The sequence below is a fragment of the Alosa sapidissima genome, chromosome 14, assembly GCF_018492685.1.
Source record: "Alosa sapidissima isolate fAloSap1 chromosome 14, fAloSap1.pri, whole genome shotgun sequence".
Classification (NCBI taxonomy): Eukaryota; Metazoa; Chordata; class Actinopteri; order Clupeiformes; family Clupeidae; genus Alosa; species Alosa sapidissima.
The window spans coordinates 24672125-24687400 of record NC_055970.1 but is presented as its reverse complement, the minus strand read 5'-3'; the positions used below and the strand labels follow the sequence as shown (position 1 = coordinate 24687400).

Genomic DNA, 15276 nt, shown 5'->3' with positions numbered 1-15276 from the left:
ACAGAGGTAGTGCCACCTATAATAAAAACACAGAATAGAATATCCTACAGTGTGTTGTGCGATGGCATGTACGAGAGTCGCTCTCTTTCTTTCTCCCTCCATATTTATATTTGCGCGTCTTTGCTATTGTTTATTTATTATGGTGCCTGGCTGGGTTTTAATATTCTGTCCGGTAGCTCTGGCCTGTTAAATGAAAATAGAGAAGCGCGTTGCCCTGCCAGGTCACTCTCTGAGACGTCTGATGGTGACCTGCTTTTTACCACCCGCCGTAGAGAATCTCGCTTCCCCGCTCCCTCACTGCCCCCCAGGACCGTGTGAAATGCCAACGATGCCGTCTGACCCCTGGAAGCCATGGAAACCATGTTATTTGAGTGCCGAGGCATTCGCACGTCTCCCTCAAACCTCATGTTTTTCTTCCTGGTTTTCTTCTTCCTCCGTATTTTTTGTAACACGGCGCTTTTAATTAGCCCTCTCTTACAGAAGTGTGTCATTGGCGGCTGTCTCGACAGATCCCGAATTAGAGCATAGGAGTAATGAGAAGTGAGAATTCTCACCCCACTCTCTCTCTCTCTCTCTCTCTCTCTCTCTCTCTCTCTCTCTCTCTCTCTCTACCCCTCTCTCTCCCTCTCTCTCTCCCTCTCTCTCTCTTTTCCTCCCTGTCGTCGTCAGGCTGGCGTTGGTGTTGGGAGATCACATCTCCACCTCCATCCATCTTTCTCTCATTAGCGCTCCGTTCTGCTCCACACACTCTTCCACGTGGGCGTTCCATAGTTTGCCATGTTTGCTCACATTTTATGAGCTAGTGCCGTACTGTGTGTGTGTGTGTGTGTGTGTGTGCTTGTGTGTGTGTGTGTGTGAACACCTATGGCACGTATGACGTGTACCTAAATTTGTCTTTATTTTGTCATACTAAGCCTACAAATACCTACGTCTCACAGTAAGCCAGAGGTGTGACCGCGTCCTGCGTTATTAGCAGTATGTTTCTTGTTGTTGTTTTTTTGGGTTCTCTATAGTGTGTGCAGTCTCCATGTGTGACGTGATTTGTCCCGCTCTGGATCCTCTCCGTGCGGGTGTGGAGTGATTTCCGGTTTGCTTTATCTGTTGTCGCATCCACATGCGTTGACAGCACTCTACATGATGGCTCTTTTCACTGAGAGACCTGTCCAGACAAGACAGTAATTGCCACTACTGCGTGTGTGTGTGTGTGTGGGTGTCTGGTGTCTGTGTGTGTGTGTGTGTGTGTGTTTCTTGTTTGTTTGTTTGGTTAGTCTTCACTCATGACATGCACTTCAGTGTCCCAGCATGTAGAGCACGGCTGACTCTAGGATGCATCTGGGCCGGTTCTGGCTCTGTTGCGGGCCGGGTGCGCTGCTCTGTTAGCTGCAGTAGTCTGGGTTCAGTGTGGGGTCGAGTATCTGGAACCTTCTCCGCTGGATGCGGCATCATTAAAGAGAGGCGCGTTAGGCGACCAGCGTCTTACAGAACAGAGTAGCTCCCACTCAGAGCTGTGGAATACATCAAAGTAGAAACCACAACCTTATTGGATAAAATAGGCTTGGAGATTATTATTATTATTTTTTTTATTATTATTTTTAATCAAAGTGGACACACTTGCTGAGATGGGAAATGTTGCAGTGGCAGTCAAGATAACAACCCCCCGTCCACAGCACACACACATACACACACACACACACTCACACACACAAACTCTATTCCACCCGTGCGTGCATCTGTGCGGGTGATGTTGCGATGAATAAGAGCCTGTTTGAATAGTGATGAGCTGGTGTATCCTACCACAGAATAAGAATAGAGGAGTTTTTTCATAGCCTTCCATCTTAGGGATACAATGTGTGTGGTGTGTGTGTGTGTGTGTGTGTGTAGAGCAGAGCAGAAGCCGGTCTCATCCTGTTCTTATTTATCATCCTGTTTTACCAACCACCACCACCTTTCTTTCTCTCTCCCCCTCACCCCCCCCCTCTCTTTCACACACACACACACACACACACACACACACACACACACACACACACACACACACACTCTCTCTCTCTCTCTCTCTCTCTCTCTCTCTCTCTCTATTACCGCCCGTCTCTATTTCTCTCTCTCCCGTGTTTTGTTTACCTGGTGAGATGTGCTTATGTACTTGCTGCTCTGCCACTATTACTACTGTGGGTGTAGTTAAGGCACTAGCACTGGGTTGGAGCCTCTCTAGGAGTCCTGCAGGAGTGATTGTACAATGTACGGGTTTTAAACGTCAAACATTTCTCTCTCTTTCTCTCTCTCTGTCTCTCTCCCTCTCTCTCTCTGTCTCTCTCCCTCTCTCTCTCCCTCTCTCTCTCTCTCTCCCTCTCTCTCCCTCTCTCTCTCTCTCTCCCTCTCTCTCTCTCTCTCTCTCTCTCTCTGCATGCTGATGATGTTATTCTGCTGGGATGTGGGGAGGCGGTCCTAGTGAGGAGGGGGGGGGGGGGGTATGTGGGGTGTTTTGTGGGGGGAGTGGAGAGGATGCTGCTGCTGAAGAGGAAGTGTGGGTGGTCATCTGTGCTCTCTGAGAGGTGGAGATAAGACAGGAAGAAAGACGGAGTGAGGGAGGACCACTGAGCTTTCACAAATTAGAGACGTGACAGAGGAGACCAGTAGATTAACCCATGTGACCCATCTGCCTGTGTGTGTGTGTGTGTGTGTGTGTGTGTGTGTGTGTGTGTGTGTCTGTGTGTGTGTCTGTCTGTCTGTGTGTACTTGTATGGCAGTTGTCACTGGCTGATGGCAAACGGTGGTCTCCAATGGAATTTACAGTTGTGGGTGAAAGCAGGTGGTATTAATAGGGAAATATGGATCAAAGCGGGCACTAAAAAAATAAAAGTTGTAATTAATTAACTTGAGGAGATTAGGCATCAAATGCAGGAGTGGGTTACCTTATGTGTACTGTGCAAATTAAAGCTGTGATCACGCGGTCACGCTCAACATTTCATCTACCGTGATAGCAATATTTTTTTCAACATGTAACTTACAACATGTAAAACCTGTTGATCACGTTAGCGCTAGCTAGACACTTGACAACAAATCTCCCCTCCCCGCTGTCTGATCTATTTATAATTATAATTTCTACAGACATCATGGAGATCTTAATCTCTGATTTTGAGCCTCCAGTTAAAGGCTGTGCCTTACTGGAAAACATTAATATGGAATACCTCAGTAATTCTACAGAAGCCTTTATAATTTTTACTGACATCATGAAGATCCCAATCTCTGATTTCAAGCCTCTCAGAGCCGAAGCCTGCTGGGAAATCTTTAGATGGAATACCTCTGTAATTCTAAAGAAGCCTTTAGGCAAGCATGCCCACATTACGATAAGCAATAACAAAATATACTGTAGCTTTCACCACCATGAAGTTAAGATCAGGATCTTGCATTTGGTATTGTAATTGTACACCAAACGAAGGCAGGTTGCCAGATAGGATCTGAGCCAGTGAACTGTTGGCTGTATCTGTTTTGATGTTGTCTTTCATGATGGCCTTAGATTGGTCTTCTATTGACAGCTGATGATCCGAATGGTGCTTTTAGTTCACTATAGTGTAACCTGGCAGTTGAGTTTTAAAGACAGGGCTTAGTGTGAACTGAGTGAAATGTAGGGCTGAGCATCAGCAATTGTTTCTGACACATTTAGAGCCTCACGGGAGAGGAGTTTACAGTAAAAGAGAAAAGATCAGTCATAAATCCTCAAGTATCACCACCCTCGCAAAATTCCCCTTCAGTCCCGCGTTAAAAGGCTTCCCGGCACGGCCAGGGGACGTTAGCGAGTCGTGTCGGCTGCCAAGAGAACACATGTCTCATCTTGTTTGTTTGTTTGTTTGTCTTGTGTGTTTGTCTCCAGCAGCAGACTGATGATGTCTCAGCGCGGCGGTGTCATGTCGCAGCGACGGGGCGCCACGTTGGTGTGGATCACGCTGCTGCTTCTGGTCTCGCTCTGTTCCGCCGTCACGGGCATCCAGTACCAGTTGAACGAGGAGATGCCGCCCAACACGCTGGTAGGCAGCCTGGCGTCGGACCAGGGCCTGCCGGACACGGGTCACCTCTACAAGCTGGAGGTCGGCACCCCTTACCTGCGCGTGGACGGCAAGACCGGGGACATCTACACCACCGAGGTCCCCATCGACAGGGAGACCCTGAAGGACTGCCGCTATCTGTTTGAAGGTGACCCCTGCTACCTGGAGTTCGAGGTATCCATCACCGACCTCATCAAAGGCCAGAGCCCACGCCTGATTGAGGGCCGCATCGAGATTATGGACCTGAACGACAACACGCCTCAGTTCTCCTCGCCAATCCTCTCCCTGTCCATCCCAGAGAACACGCACGTGGGCACGCTCTTCCCCATCCCCACCGCCACCGACAAGGACTCGGGCTCCAACAGCATTGCTGACTACTCGCTGACCGCGCCACTAGATGCCGCCAGCCTCTTCAGCCTGCAAGTGGCGCAGGATACGGATGAGAAGCTGCCGCAGCTCATCGTACTGGGCAACCTGGACCGCGAGGCGCGCGATTCCTACGACCTCAGCATCAAGGTGTCGGACGGAGGGCAGCCGGCCCGCTACAGCAGCGCCCTGCTGCGCGTCACCGTCACCGACGTCAACGACAACCCACCCCGCTTCGAGAGGTCGCACTACGAGGCCGAGCTGCTGGAGAACAGCCCCACAGGTCACTCTGTCCTGCAGGTAATCATAGGAGAGATTAAAGGTGAAATGATGGTCTCTGAAGTAGGCCAGAGTATCAGTAATGGCGGCCATGGTGAAGCTAAAAAAAACAACTTTTGGAAGTCTTTGGATAGAAGCATCTGCTACATACTTCTGCACATAAGGAGAACACAGTCACTTAACTTTTACTTTACTTTATAACAGCCAGTTTATTTATACACAATCAAATCTATCATGCTAAAGTTCTCATCCATTTTAAATTTTACATATCTAATTGCATATTTTATATCTACACCATGTTGCAATGATTTCATTATTTTTCATGAGTGAGTGTACATTTCTTAAAGTATAAATTTAGTGTGGAATTAATGATAGTTAAAATTGTATGTCTGTATGCAACAGCTAGAACATTTCAATAAGAGTGATAGGTTCATTCTAGTACAGGAGAGACTTTGAAAAGAAAAAGAAAATGTTTTTCAGTATCGACATCAGCTAATAAGGCAAAATGAGTATGAAAATATCGGCCTATGGGATATTGGCAGAAATCCAATACCGTGCATCCCTAATAAAATGTTGGATTATTGCCAACAAGCTTGTCTTCTAAGTTATGCAGGTGAAATCATCATGCAAATATCTATTCCAGCTAAACAGGATGACAGATTATGGTTGCAGTCGATGAACAGGACTTGTTTGAGGTTTGGTCACGCTATCGTGAAAAAGACAATCAGACAGCCATATGACTTTAAACCAGGAACTGCAACAGTAGTCTGTCAAAACATCTATATATCCAGACTGTCGTGACAAGCTAATGAAAGCCGCAGTCTGGTATCCTGTGTTATCAGAAGTTAGAAGTGAATAAGGCATGTTCTATGAAAAGGAATGGCAGCTCGGGCTCCTGAAACGGCGTATTGTTCAGGCGCGCTCTCTGTTCAGGTATTCTCGGCACAATGAGAGGCTCGGTGGGCCGACGGATAAAAAAAGGGGTTTGGTAAAGGGTAGCGGGCGAGAAAGAGAAGGAGAGAGAGACAGAGGGGCCGTCTGAATGCAGCTGCAGAGAGGCACTCAAAAGCCCGCTCGCTAGCGCACAGACACCCTTGCAGAACGAGGAGGCGGCCTCCTCCTGTTCTGTCCCTGGGTCAGATCCATAATGGCGCAGTAAAAGTTAACAAAGCAGGCTAGCTAACCTGCATTTCGGATTGCATTGTGGGAGAGGATGTCTGAATTACATATTGAGTGTCCACACAAGCACTGGGCAGGGTTAAGATTAGACTTTGCATGCAGCTAGATGTTCGCCAGGAGCCAACAGAGACAAGTGTCCAGGCATAAAATTGTTTTAAAGACTGTTCATCTCCCAGTCAACAATTAATCCATGCCTCCATGTTATTTTCAAAGAGTGTGTCAAGCATTTCTATTTATTTATTTTCCTCCCCCCATCCCATCCCTTTGCCTCCTCTTTCTAATAAGCTTTCAGAGGGAGCAGATGCAAGCAAATAGTGAATTATGAAAATTGCCTCATTTCACGAGTTTAGAGGACTAGAAGTGGCAATCAAGTATTTCAGGCCCCTTTACTGGAAAGCTCTTCAAACGCACATTTAGTGAAATGAATTTACCAGTTTGTTTTGCGCATGAAATGGGAATGAGTCACATAGAAAAATAATAACATAAGCCCCGTACATAATCTTATGATTGACTGAGATTAAAGCCGAGCTCTGTAATGCAAAGGGGGTTACGTATTTCCCTCGTGGTAGTTTGTGTGGAGTGAGCAGTGGTGTGCAGAGCCACAGGAAATGCAACATGACTAACGAGGAATGTCGCTTGCACTTGTAAGAAGCCAAGAGTCTTGTAATGGTCTTTACTGACTTTAAGGTTGTGGACATTGAAGGTTATTTAAAGGATTTCCACAGGGGAAAATGTAACCAACAGCAACATTATCTCAGCCTCCCAACCATATTTTCGTTTATGAAGTGATTATTTGCTTTCTGTAGAAGTGGTGAAAAAAAAGAAAGAAAGAAAGAAAGAAAGAAAGAAAGAGGGGAAGGACAGCCATTTCTCTGGGAGGCTCATGTCGTTTATTAATTACCCCAGTGCAGTCTGGGGATGAGCTTCCCCGCTAGATGAGTCTTATTTTGGGCAGGGATTACTATGTGTGGGCCAGTGCCATCCATTGCCTGCGCCGCGCTGTCACTTGTTTCAATCCCCCTCTAATGGCCTTGCTTGAACAAGTGTTTTATAATAATGTGAGGAACTGATTAACGTTCAGCCTCATTTCTCGCATGGATGTCAATGGAGTGTACGACAATCACTATTATTGTGTTTAGACTGGCCCTAGCTTAATAGGAGACAGCAGCAGTAACAGCAGCCCTGTGCCAGAATGCTGTTATCTTATTATATATTTACAGCCATTTCTGGAGGGTTTGTGACTATGCTGAAAAATAAAAATTGTGTTTAGGTGTGGTCTGTGTTATGTCATTAACTAAGATGTATCTTGTGTGTCTTGCAGGTGAAAGCCAATGACTCTGACATGGGCCCAAATGGAGAGGTGACATACAGCCTGCACCAGGCCTCAGCTATGGTGCAGAGGCTTCTCAACATCGACAGGACGACGGGCATAATTTACGTCAAGGGCCTAGTGGACCGAGAGGAGGTCGGTGCTCTCAAGTTCTATGTGGTGGCGAAAGACCAAGGCCCTCCGGTCAAGAGCTCCAAGGTCCAGGTGACCATCACCATCAAGGATCAGAACGACAACGCGCCCACCATCACTATCCGCGGGATCGGACTGGTGACCCACGAGGATGGCGTGGCCAACATTTCAGAGGACACGCCCGTCGGTACCCCTGTGGCGCTGGTGGAGGTGTCGGACCGAGATGAGGGGGAGAACGCCATTGTAACCTGCGTGGTGGCCGGAGATGTGCCTTTTCAGCTGACCCGAGCCAGTGAGTCGGCCAACGAGAAGAAGAGAAAGTACTTCCTTCAGACAACGACGCTGCTCGACTACGAGCGCATCAAGGACTACAGGATCGAGATAGTGGGTGTTGACTCAGGCAACCCAGCTCTGTCAAGCACAAACTCACTGAAAGTCCAAGTCACAGACACTAACGACAATGCTCCCATCTTCTCCCCATCCTTATTTGAGGTGGAATTTGCTGAAGAGAACCAACCTGGTGATAAAGTTCTGGATGTAGTTGCATCTGATGCAGACAGTGGCACCAATGCTGAACTCACGTACAGCATAATCATGGAGTCGTCCATTAAGGGGCTCTTTGAAATCAACGCCAACACTGGCGAGATCCGTGTTCTGAACCAGCTCGATCGCGAGCACAAAGAACAGTACGAGTTCCATGTGGCCGCTGCAGACAAAGGTGTCCCAAGTCAACGGGGGACAGCCACCGTTGTGGTCCGAGTGCTGGACCGCAACGACAACGACCCCAAATTCATGCTGAGCGGATACAGCTTCTCCGTCCTTGAAAACATGCCCCCGCTCAGTCCTGTCGGCATGGTGACCGTTATGGATGCAGACAAGGGCGATAATGCTAAAGTGAGTCTGTCGGTGGAGCCGGACAATGGGAAGTTTGTCATCCAGAATGGAACGGGAACAATCTTGTCCAGCATCTCCTTCGACCGGGAGAAGGAGAGCACCTATACCTTCCGGTTGAAGGCGGTCGATGGAGGTGACCCGCCTCGCTCCTCCTATGTGGGCGTCACCATTAATGTCCTGGACGAGAATGACAACGCCCCTTACGTCACCAAACCCGCCAACTCCACGTACAAGTTCCTCCTTCCGCTCACGAGCCCTGAGACTCACGTGGAGAGGGTGGAGGCCGAGGACATGGACACTGGGCCCAATGCAGAGCTCGAGTACAGTATCATTGGTGGCAATCCGCACGGCCTCTTCCGCATCTCCCAAAGCGAGGGTGAGATCACGCTGACCAAGGAGTTCACCCGCAAACACAACGGCCTTCACCGGCTGGTGGTGCGCGTCAAGGACAAGGGCAAGCCTCCACGCCACACCACCGCCCTGGTACACATCTTCGTGAACGAGACCCTCGGGAATGTCACCCTGGTGGAGTCCCTTGTGGGCCACAGCCTGTACACGCCACTGGAGACCGACATCGCTGGCGATCCCCACGAGTATCTGCGCCTCCAGCAAAGCAACATCGTGTACGGCAGCCTGGCTGGCTTGGCTGGGGTCATCCTAGTCATCGTGGTCGTGGTGGTGATCAGGCATCGGCTCCAGAAGGAGACCAAGAGCGGCTACCAGGCGGGCAAGAAAGAGAGCAAAGACCTCTACGCTCCAAAGCAGGGCCCCAAGAGCAGCAAGAGCAAGAAGGGCAAGAAGAACAAGGCGCCCAAGCCCGCCAAGCCCTTAGAGGAGGACGAGGAGGCCAGCCTTCAGAAAGGCCTCAAGTTCAACCTGATGAACGACAGTGTCAACGACAGCCCCAGGATCCACCTGCCCCTTAACTACCCCCCGGGCAGTCCGGACCTGGGCAGGCACTACCGCTCCAACTCCCCTCTACCCTCCATCCAGCTTCAGCCGCAGTCCCCGTCAGCCTCCAAGAAGCACCAGGCCGTTCAGGACCTCCCCGCCACCAACACCTTTGTGGGAACGGGAGACAACAGCTCGACAGGGTCGGACCAGTATTCGGATTACAGGATTACGGCCAACCCACCGAAATACAGCAACAAACAGGTAGGCGACTACTACATAAGCGCGCCACGGTACAACGGGAATATAATCTGGAGCGACGATGTTTGGTAGGGAATCGGACTGAATGTATATGAAAACAAAAAGAGCTATATATAAATCACAAGAAGCCAAAGTTGCACTGATTCACAGCTGAGTGAGCATGTCACTCTTTAGCGCAGTAGGACGAGTTTATCGTGACGGATTATGGTTTGTGTTTTTTTTTTTTCATTTTACTGTTCATTTTCATAGTTTTGTGTTTCACCTTATGATAAGGATACACTTTACACTTTGACGTAATTTATGTTCAAATAACTATCTGGGATTAAGTGAAGGATCTGACACAATATTTTGTTTCAGTTTGTTTTGTTCCATTTTGTGTTCTGAAGAGATCATTCAAATGTTTAAATCAGTGTACACTGACATGCTCAAAGGAGAATCGTTCGATTCATGTTTGTTCTTTCATGTTATTAATACATGCCTTACTCTGGAGAATGGAGCATTTTAAGGCATGCAGGCAATTTGGCAAAGGGCATTTCCCCTGGTTTGTCTTCTGTCGAGTCTAGCAACCCTCTGTTGGGTTTGGATTGGGAAGGGGCAGCACTGAGGAGAAAGAAAAGCACACGTGTAGTTTGAGGCTCTTAGGTGTTTTTGTGTGTTCGAGCCGGACCATAACACACACACACACACATACACACACACACACACGCACCCCGTCAGGCCTTTGAAAAACGACTTTAATTACTTCGCTCTCGTCTTAGCGGAGCTTAAGTAAATTGTTTGCACAGATTAATGGCAGGTAATATGCCCCTGCCTCTACCCCCTCTACTGCATAGACTGTGAGTGCCTTGCTTTATTTAATGTGCATACGAGGGCTCGTTAAACGTATGGCCATAACGAGCTTCCCATGTCAGTGCGTTATGGGCCAGTTATAAGTTATGGATTCCGGTAAGGTGTGATTTATGTCTTGTCACATACCACTGTGAAAGGAGAAGAAATACGAAAGAAGGAAACTGTTGTTATTATATGACCTCATGTTGACAATCGTGTTGAGAGGTGAATGGGTGATGTACATATTGTTTGTGAATATAATTTTATGTTTGTGTATGTTTGTTGTCATTGTTGTTTTCCCATTGTGTTCTTGTTGCTGGCAGCGTGCTATTTTCTTCTTTTTTTTACACTGGTTACTTTACACTGGTTACTCAGAAGGTTGCATCAGTAACTAGATATTTCACAATGAAGGATTATTACTCTCTGCTCTGGCATACATGACTATATAGAATATCCACAGACGTAGTCACACACACACACACACACACACACACACACACACACACACACACACACACACACACACACACACACACACACACACACAGGCATCCCATACCATTCATACAGAAATCATGTGACCTCTGACCTCTGCTTACAACGTCAACTGAACTGCGTTTAAAGCTGCAGCAATATCCCGCCTCATTCTGGCTTCAACACTCTATGTGTATTTGTTTTGCTTTCCATTTTGTGGTATTGCTAATTTGAAAATCTGTTGTATTATGAACAAAGTTTTGTACAAAGTTTTCCTTTTTTTTCTAATTCCAAAAGGACATTTATTTCAATAAAAAACAAACTGAAAATACAGTAAAAATCATCTTTTTGTGCGTTCATGGCATCTGCATTGTCACGGTGGATTGAGTGGTGGGGGACTTGAGACTCTAAGGTACAGTATTCCATCTTCATTTGTTCATTTACACTGTCTAGAACATTTGCTGCTTCACAAAACAGCGCTAAGTCAAGCATGGGTTTGGTTTGGGGGATTGACTAACACTCACAACACACTGCTGCTAAGAAATCTCACCAGCTTGCTACTCACTTCACCCCCCAAGAAAGGCTTGGATAAGAATTAGCATGGAGGCTACTCCCAGACGTCTGTAAGCACATAATAATCGTCCTATAAAACTGGGGTTGTGTGCACAGCCAACATTGAAGTCTTCTTTTCATTAGTTTCCGTTTGGTTTATTCTCTTGTCCCTCCAAGAGCAACAATAGCAGGCTGTCAACAGCACATAGCCTTAATCGCCCCCTCTCCTTCCAAACCCTGTTTGATAAACTCTTTGCTTCATCTGTGGAATCTCGCGCAGAAACGGAAAGAGGCCCTCGAAACAAAAGTCAACAAGGCATTACGCCATGTCTTTGTGCCTGGCGAGTGTATTAGCGTTCAGTGTGTTCATTCATGTCGAACGAGGCTGAAATCACAGCCACATTCCAAAAGGAATTACCAAGAGTTTCTTCCCCAGCAGGTCCTAGCAGCCCACTCAGTCAAGCACAGCGGGTGGCTTTTAAAGGACTGGAGGGTGGTGTTTGGAAAAACGCAGTAAGCAGGTGCTGACACTTAAGGGGCCCAGGCCTTCCCTCTACTCTCCCATCCTCCTGCACACCAGAGGTGAGGAGATGAGGGTTCACTGAGTGGATTACAAAGGTGTAGTTTTGTCCGTATACAGCCCTTCAACCCCCCCACCCCCCTCGCTTCTCCCGTCCGACTATTGAAATTCTGTCGGCGTCTGCCGCGCCGCTCCAGAGGCGTCCATTCTGCCCTCAGCTTGTGCAGTTGTCATGGAAACGGAGTGACCGGCCGCTGCTGACTCATAGCCCATGCAGGGGAGAAGAGAGTGTGTGTGTGTGTGTGTGTGTGTGTGTGGGTGTGAGTCGGTAGGGGGTATGGGGTAAGCGTGGATGGTGTGAAACGTGGGGAGGTGGGCTGTGTGTATGAGTGTGTGCGTGTGTCTGTGTGTGTGTCTGTGTCTTTGTGTGTGTGTGTGTGTGTGTATGCATGCGTGTATATGCTTGCGTGTTTGTGTGTGTGTGAGTGTGTGTGTGTGTGTGCAGAGGGTAAGCGTGGATGGTGTGAATCATGGGAGTGGTGGGCTGTGTGTGGTGTGGGGGCGGTGGGGGGTGGGCTGTGTGTGAGTGTGTGTGGTGGGGGGTTGGGTGTTTCGTAAGAGGGTCCTAAAAGAGAGGCTTCCAGGGCATAGCAGAAGTGTGAGGCTTAGCGCCAGGTCAGGCAGACGGACGTACCATTTGGCCCGGCTAGCCGTGACATCCTTTCATGTCTCCATCTCTCCACACGCCCCTCCTCTCCTCCCTCCCCACCTAGTCAGTGCTCTATGCTAATGGCTTGCCACAGCCAGAGCCGGACTGTCTGTCTGTCTATTCATGTATTCAAGAAGCAAGGCCTCGCTCCCCCCAATAAGCACCCACCCCACCCCACCTCTCTCGTCCCGTCTCCTGCTTCACAGTAATGCCCGCATAAGCTGGAAATGGACACTCCGTAGCTGTGTTGTCTGGTAATGTCCACATCATCACACATCTCATGAATGGATTAGCTAGGATGTGGGAGGGCTGGGGGGGGGGGGGGGGGGTCGTCCACTCACCTCTATGATGAAAGGAGAGAATACTGTACCTGGAGTCCTTTATGTCCACCTATCTTTACGTGTCTTAACGTTCTCCCACTAACAAACGCCTGGGGATTCTGCAGCTTTAAATCAGTGGTTCTCTGCATGCAGTTGGTGTGTGTGTGTATGTGTGTCTGTGTTTACATGTATGTGTGAGTGTGTGTTCATATGTGTGTGTGTGTGTGTGTGTGTGTGTGTGTGTAAGCAGCAGAAAGAGAAATAGAGAGCATCAAAGCAGATGTGTATGTGTGTGTGTGTCCGTGTGTGTGTGCGCATGCTTTCTTGGGGCATTATGATTTTCCCCCCATCTCTCTCCCTCTCTCCTTCTCTCTCCCTATCTCTCTCTCTCTCCTTCTCTCTCCCTCTCTCCTTCTCTCTCCCTCTCTCCTTCTCTCTCCCTCTCTCTCTCTCGGTGCGTGTCTAGCTTGCCTTAACGCCTTGCATGTTAACGCAGTGTTCCACCGGGCTGGCCAGCGGCTCCTATTCAGGCTGAGCACGCGGCTAATATTTGCTTTTGCCAAGGCTGGCGTGTCAGCGGGGGTGCACTGGTGTTGATGTCCGCACAGATCCGTTCTGACAACTCCTAGTTCTGCCGGCGGAGCCCACTGTTCATCTTCTGCTCACCTGTGGCTCTCTGATGTGGAGGGAACCGGGGGGAACGTTTCTGGAGGTGTAACAACAGCCTGGAATAGAACAACGAGGAGGAGAACGAGCTGTTTCAAAGGATGTGTGTCTGTGTCTGTCTGTGTCTGTGTGCATGTGTGTGTGTGTGTGTGTGTGTGTGTGTGTGTGTGTGTGTGTGTGTGTGTGTGTGTGTGTGTGTGTTTGACTTTATTGCCGGTGAGAGATGAGGGAGTGCTGTCTGAATTTTGCATTTCAAGAGTGAAGTGATGACAAAAGTGGAGCTGCATCTGCCACAAGTCTTTGTCAGTTTGTCAAGCTGTCTTTACCTGCTGTTTGGTTGTGTTTCCTTGTCTTGAGATATGGAGATGTCATGTAAAGAAGGCCACACACACACACACACACACCCACACAAACTCTTCTGTTTGTCTGCCTTGCCGTTTGTTTTTATGTCCTTCTCACTTAAAAACACTGTCCCATTCTGTGGCACTCCATGTACTCTCTCCCTCTTGCTTTAACCCCTTCTGCCTCTTCAATTCTCTCCTTTTCTCCTTCACCCATGCCTCTCTCAGTCTTTCACTCCTCCTCTTCCTCCCCCTCTCCCTCTCTCTGCCCCCTGCTCTAATGTTTTGGCCAGGTCCTGGTCAGGGCAATCACAGGAAGACTGGAAGTGTCTTTCTCTGCAGGCCCTGACTCAATTATGGAGATGGGCTTACAAAGCTCACTGTGTGATTGGTCCATCGGCAGCGTCCAATAGGACTAGCAGTTGTCCTGGGTATAAATATCCACTCTTATCTCGGTTGTGTGCCCACCTTTTCCATCTCCCTTAAATGACTAAATGAGAGCCTGTCTCTGGCGAAAGCTTCATTAGCTGAAAGGGACTGCTGAGCAATTTGGCTTTTCTGACTTACGGCTAAACATGGCGGCAGTGGGGGAGGGGGGGGTGAAGCTAAAACGAAATAAAAATAATAAACAAATAAGCAAAGTGTAAAATGGCATTAGAGGGAACTTGGAGAGACAGCAACTAGCCAAACAGTTGCATTATTCATGTCTTGTCGTCAACAATGCAGAGCTAATTAAAATAAGAGGCAGCTAATTTTAAGGAGCACAGTCCCGATAATGGACTTTTTTTTTGCTCTCCCCCCAAACACACACACACACACACACACACACACAGACACACTGACTATCTATTTCTGCCTTTTTCCATGGTGTGACAGCGTGATGAGATGAGAGTCATTAGGCTGGCAGTGATACACACCTGTGTGAGTCCTGTCCGCGACTGATAGCATCTTTTTGTGTGCATTTCACGGGAGGAAATTACACCAATTTTGGCGTTGCGTGGCCAAATTGCATCTGCTCTTTGCGCCTGGCACTTTTTCGTGTGCAATCAGACACCGCGGGGGGAATTTGGGGCCGGCCATTTCCACTCCACTGGCTCTCCAGTTCACAGGGCTGTTTGCTTTTGCTCTGAAAGAGAGAGAGAATAAAGAAATGAAATAAAATATATAAAAAAAACTCCATTTTGACGGAAGAAATGACTTTCCTCCGCGTCCGTCTGTGGAACCTTCACTGAGTGTAAATCTTTCTCTGCTCCTGTTTTATATCTTCTCTTCCAATGTCAACATGTCAGAGATTTTTTATGGAAATTTACATCCTAAAGTATCCACAATTCCCCACAAGTTTTATTCACAATTCTACTTTCCCTAACAGTGTAGTAAACAATAGCAGAGGAAAAAAAGAGGTGTTGATGCATCTCACTGCGGTAATTACTTGTCTTTTCCACCCCTCACAATGTGGCTTTTTCCGAGTCTTTATACATACTTCCTGTTTTT

At 48.0% G+C, this 15276-nt stretch overlaps 1 protein-coding gene across 5 annotated transcripts in view; it reads left to right on the top strand.

Moving 5' to 3' along the window:
* Positions 1–15276, top strand: part of pcdh1b (protocadherin 1b) — a 170914-nt gene that overhangs the window by 7955 nt on the left and 147683 nt on the right. For 3 of the 5 annotated variants that reach the window (XM_042060710.1, XM_042060707.1, XM_042060711.1), the window contains exons 2-3: positions 3872–4709; positions 7189–9378. In XM_042060710.1, the coding sequence (XP_041916644.1) occupies positions 3882–4709; positions 7189–9378 (3018 nt within the window). In that variant the 5' untranslated portion in view covers positions 3872–3881. The remainder of the gene's footprint in view (positions 1–3871; positions 4710–7188; positions 9379–15276) is intronic. The other 2 variants (XM_042060709.1, XM_042060708.1) reach the window with 1 other exon arrangement.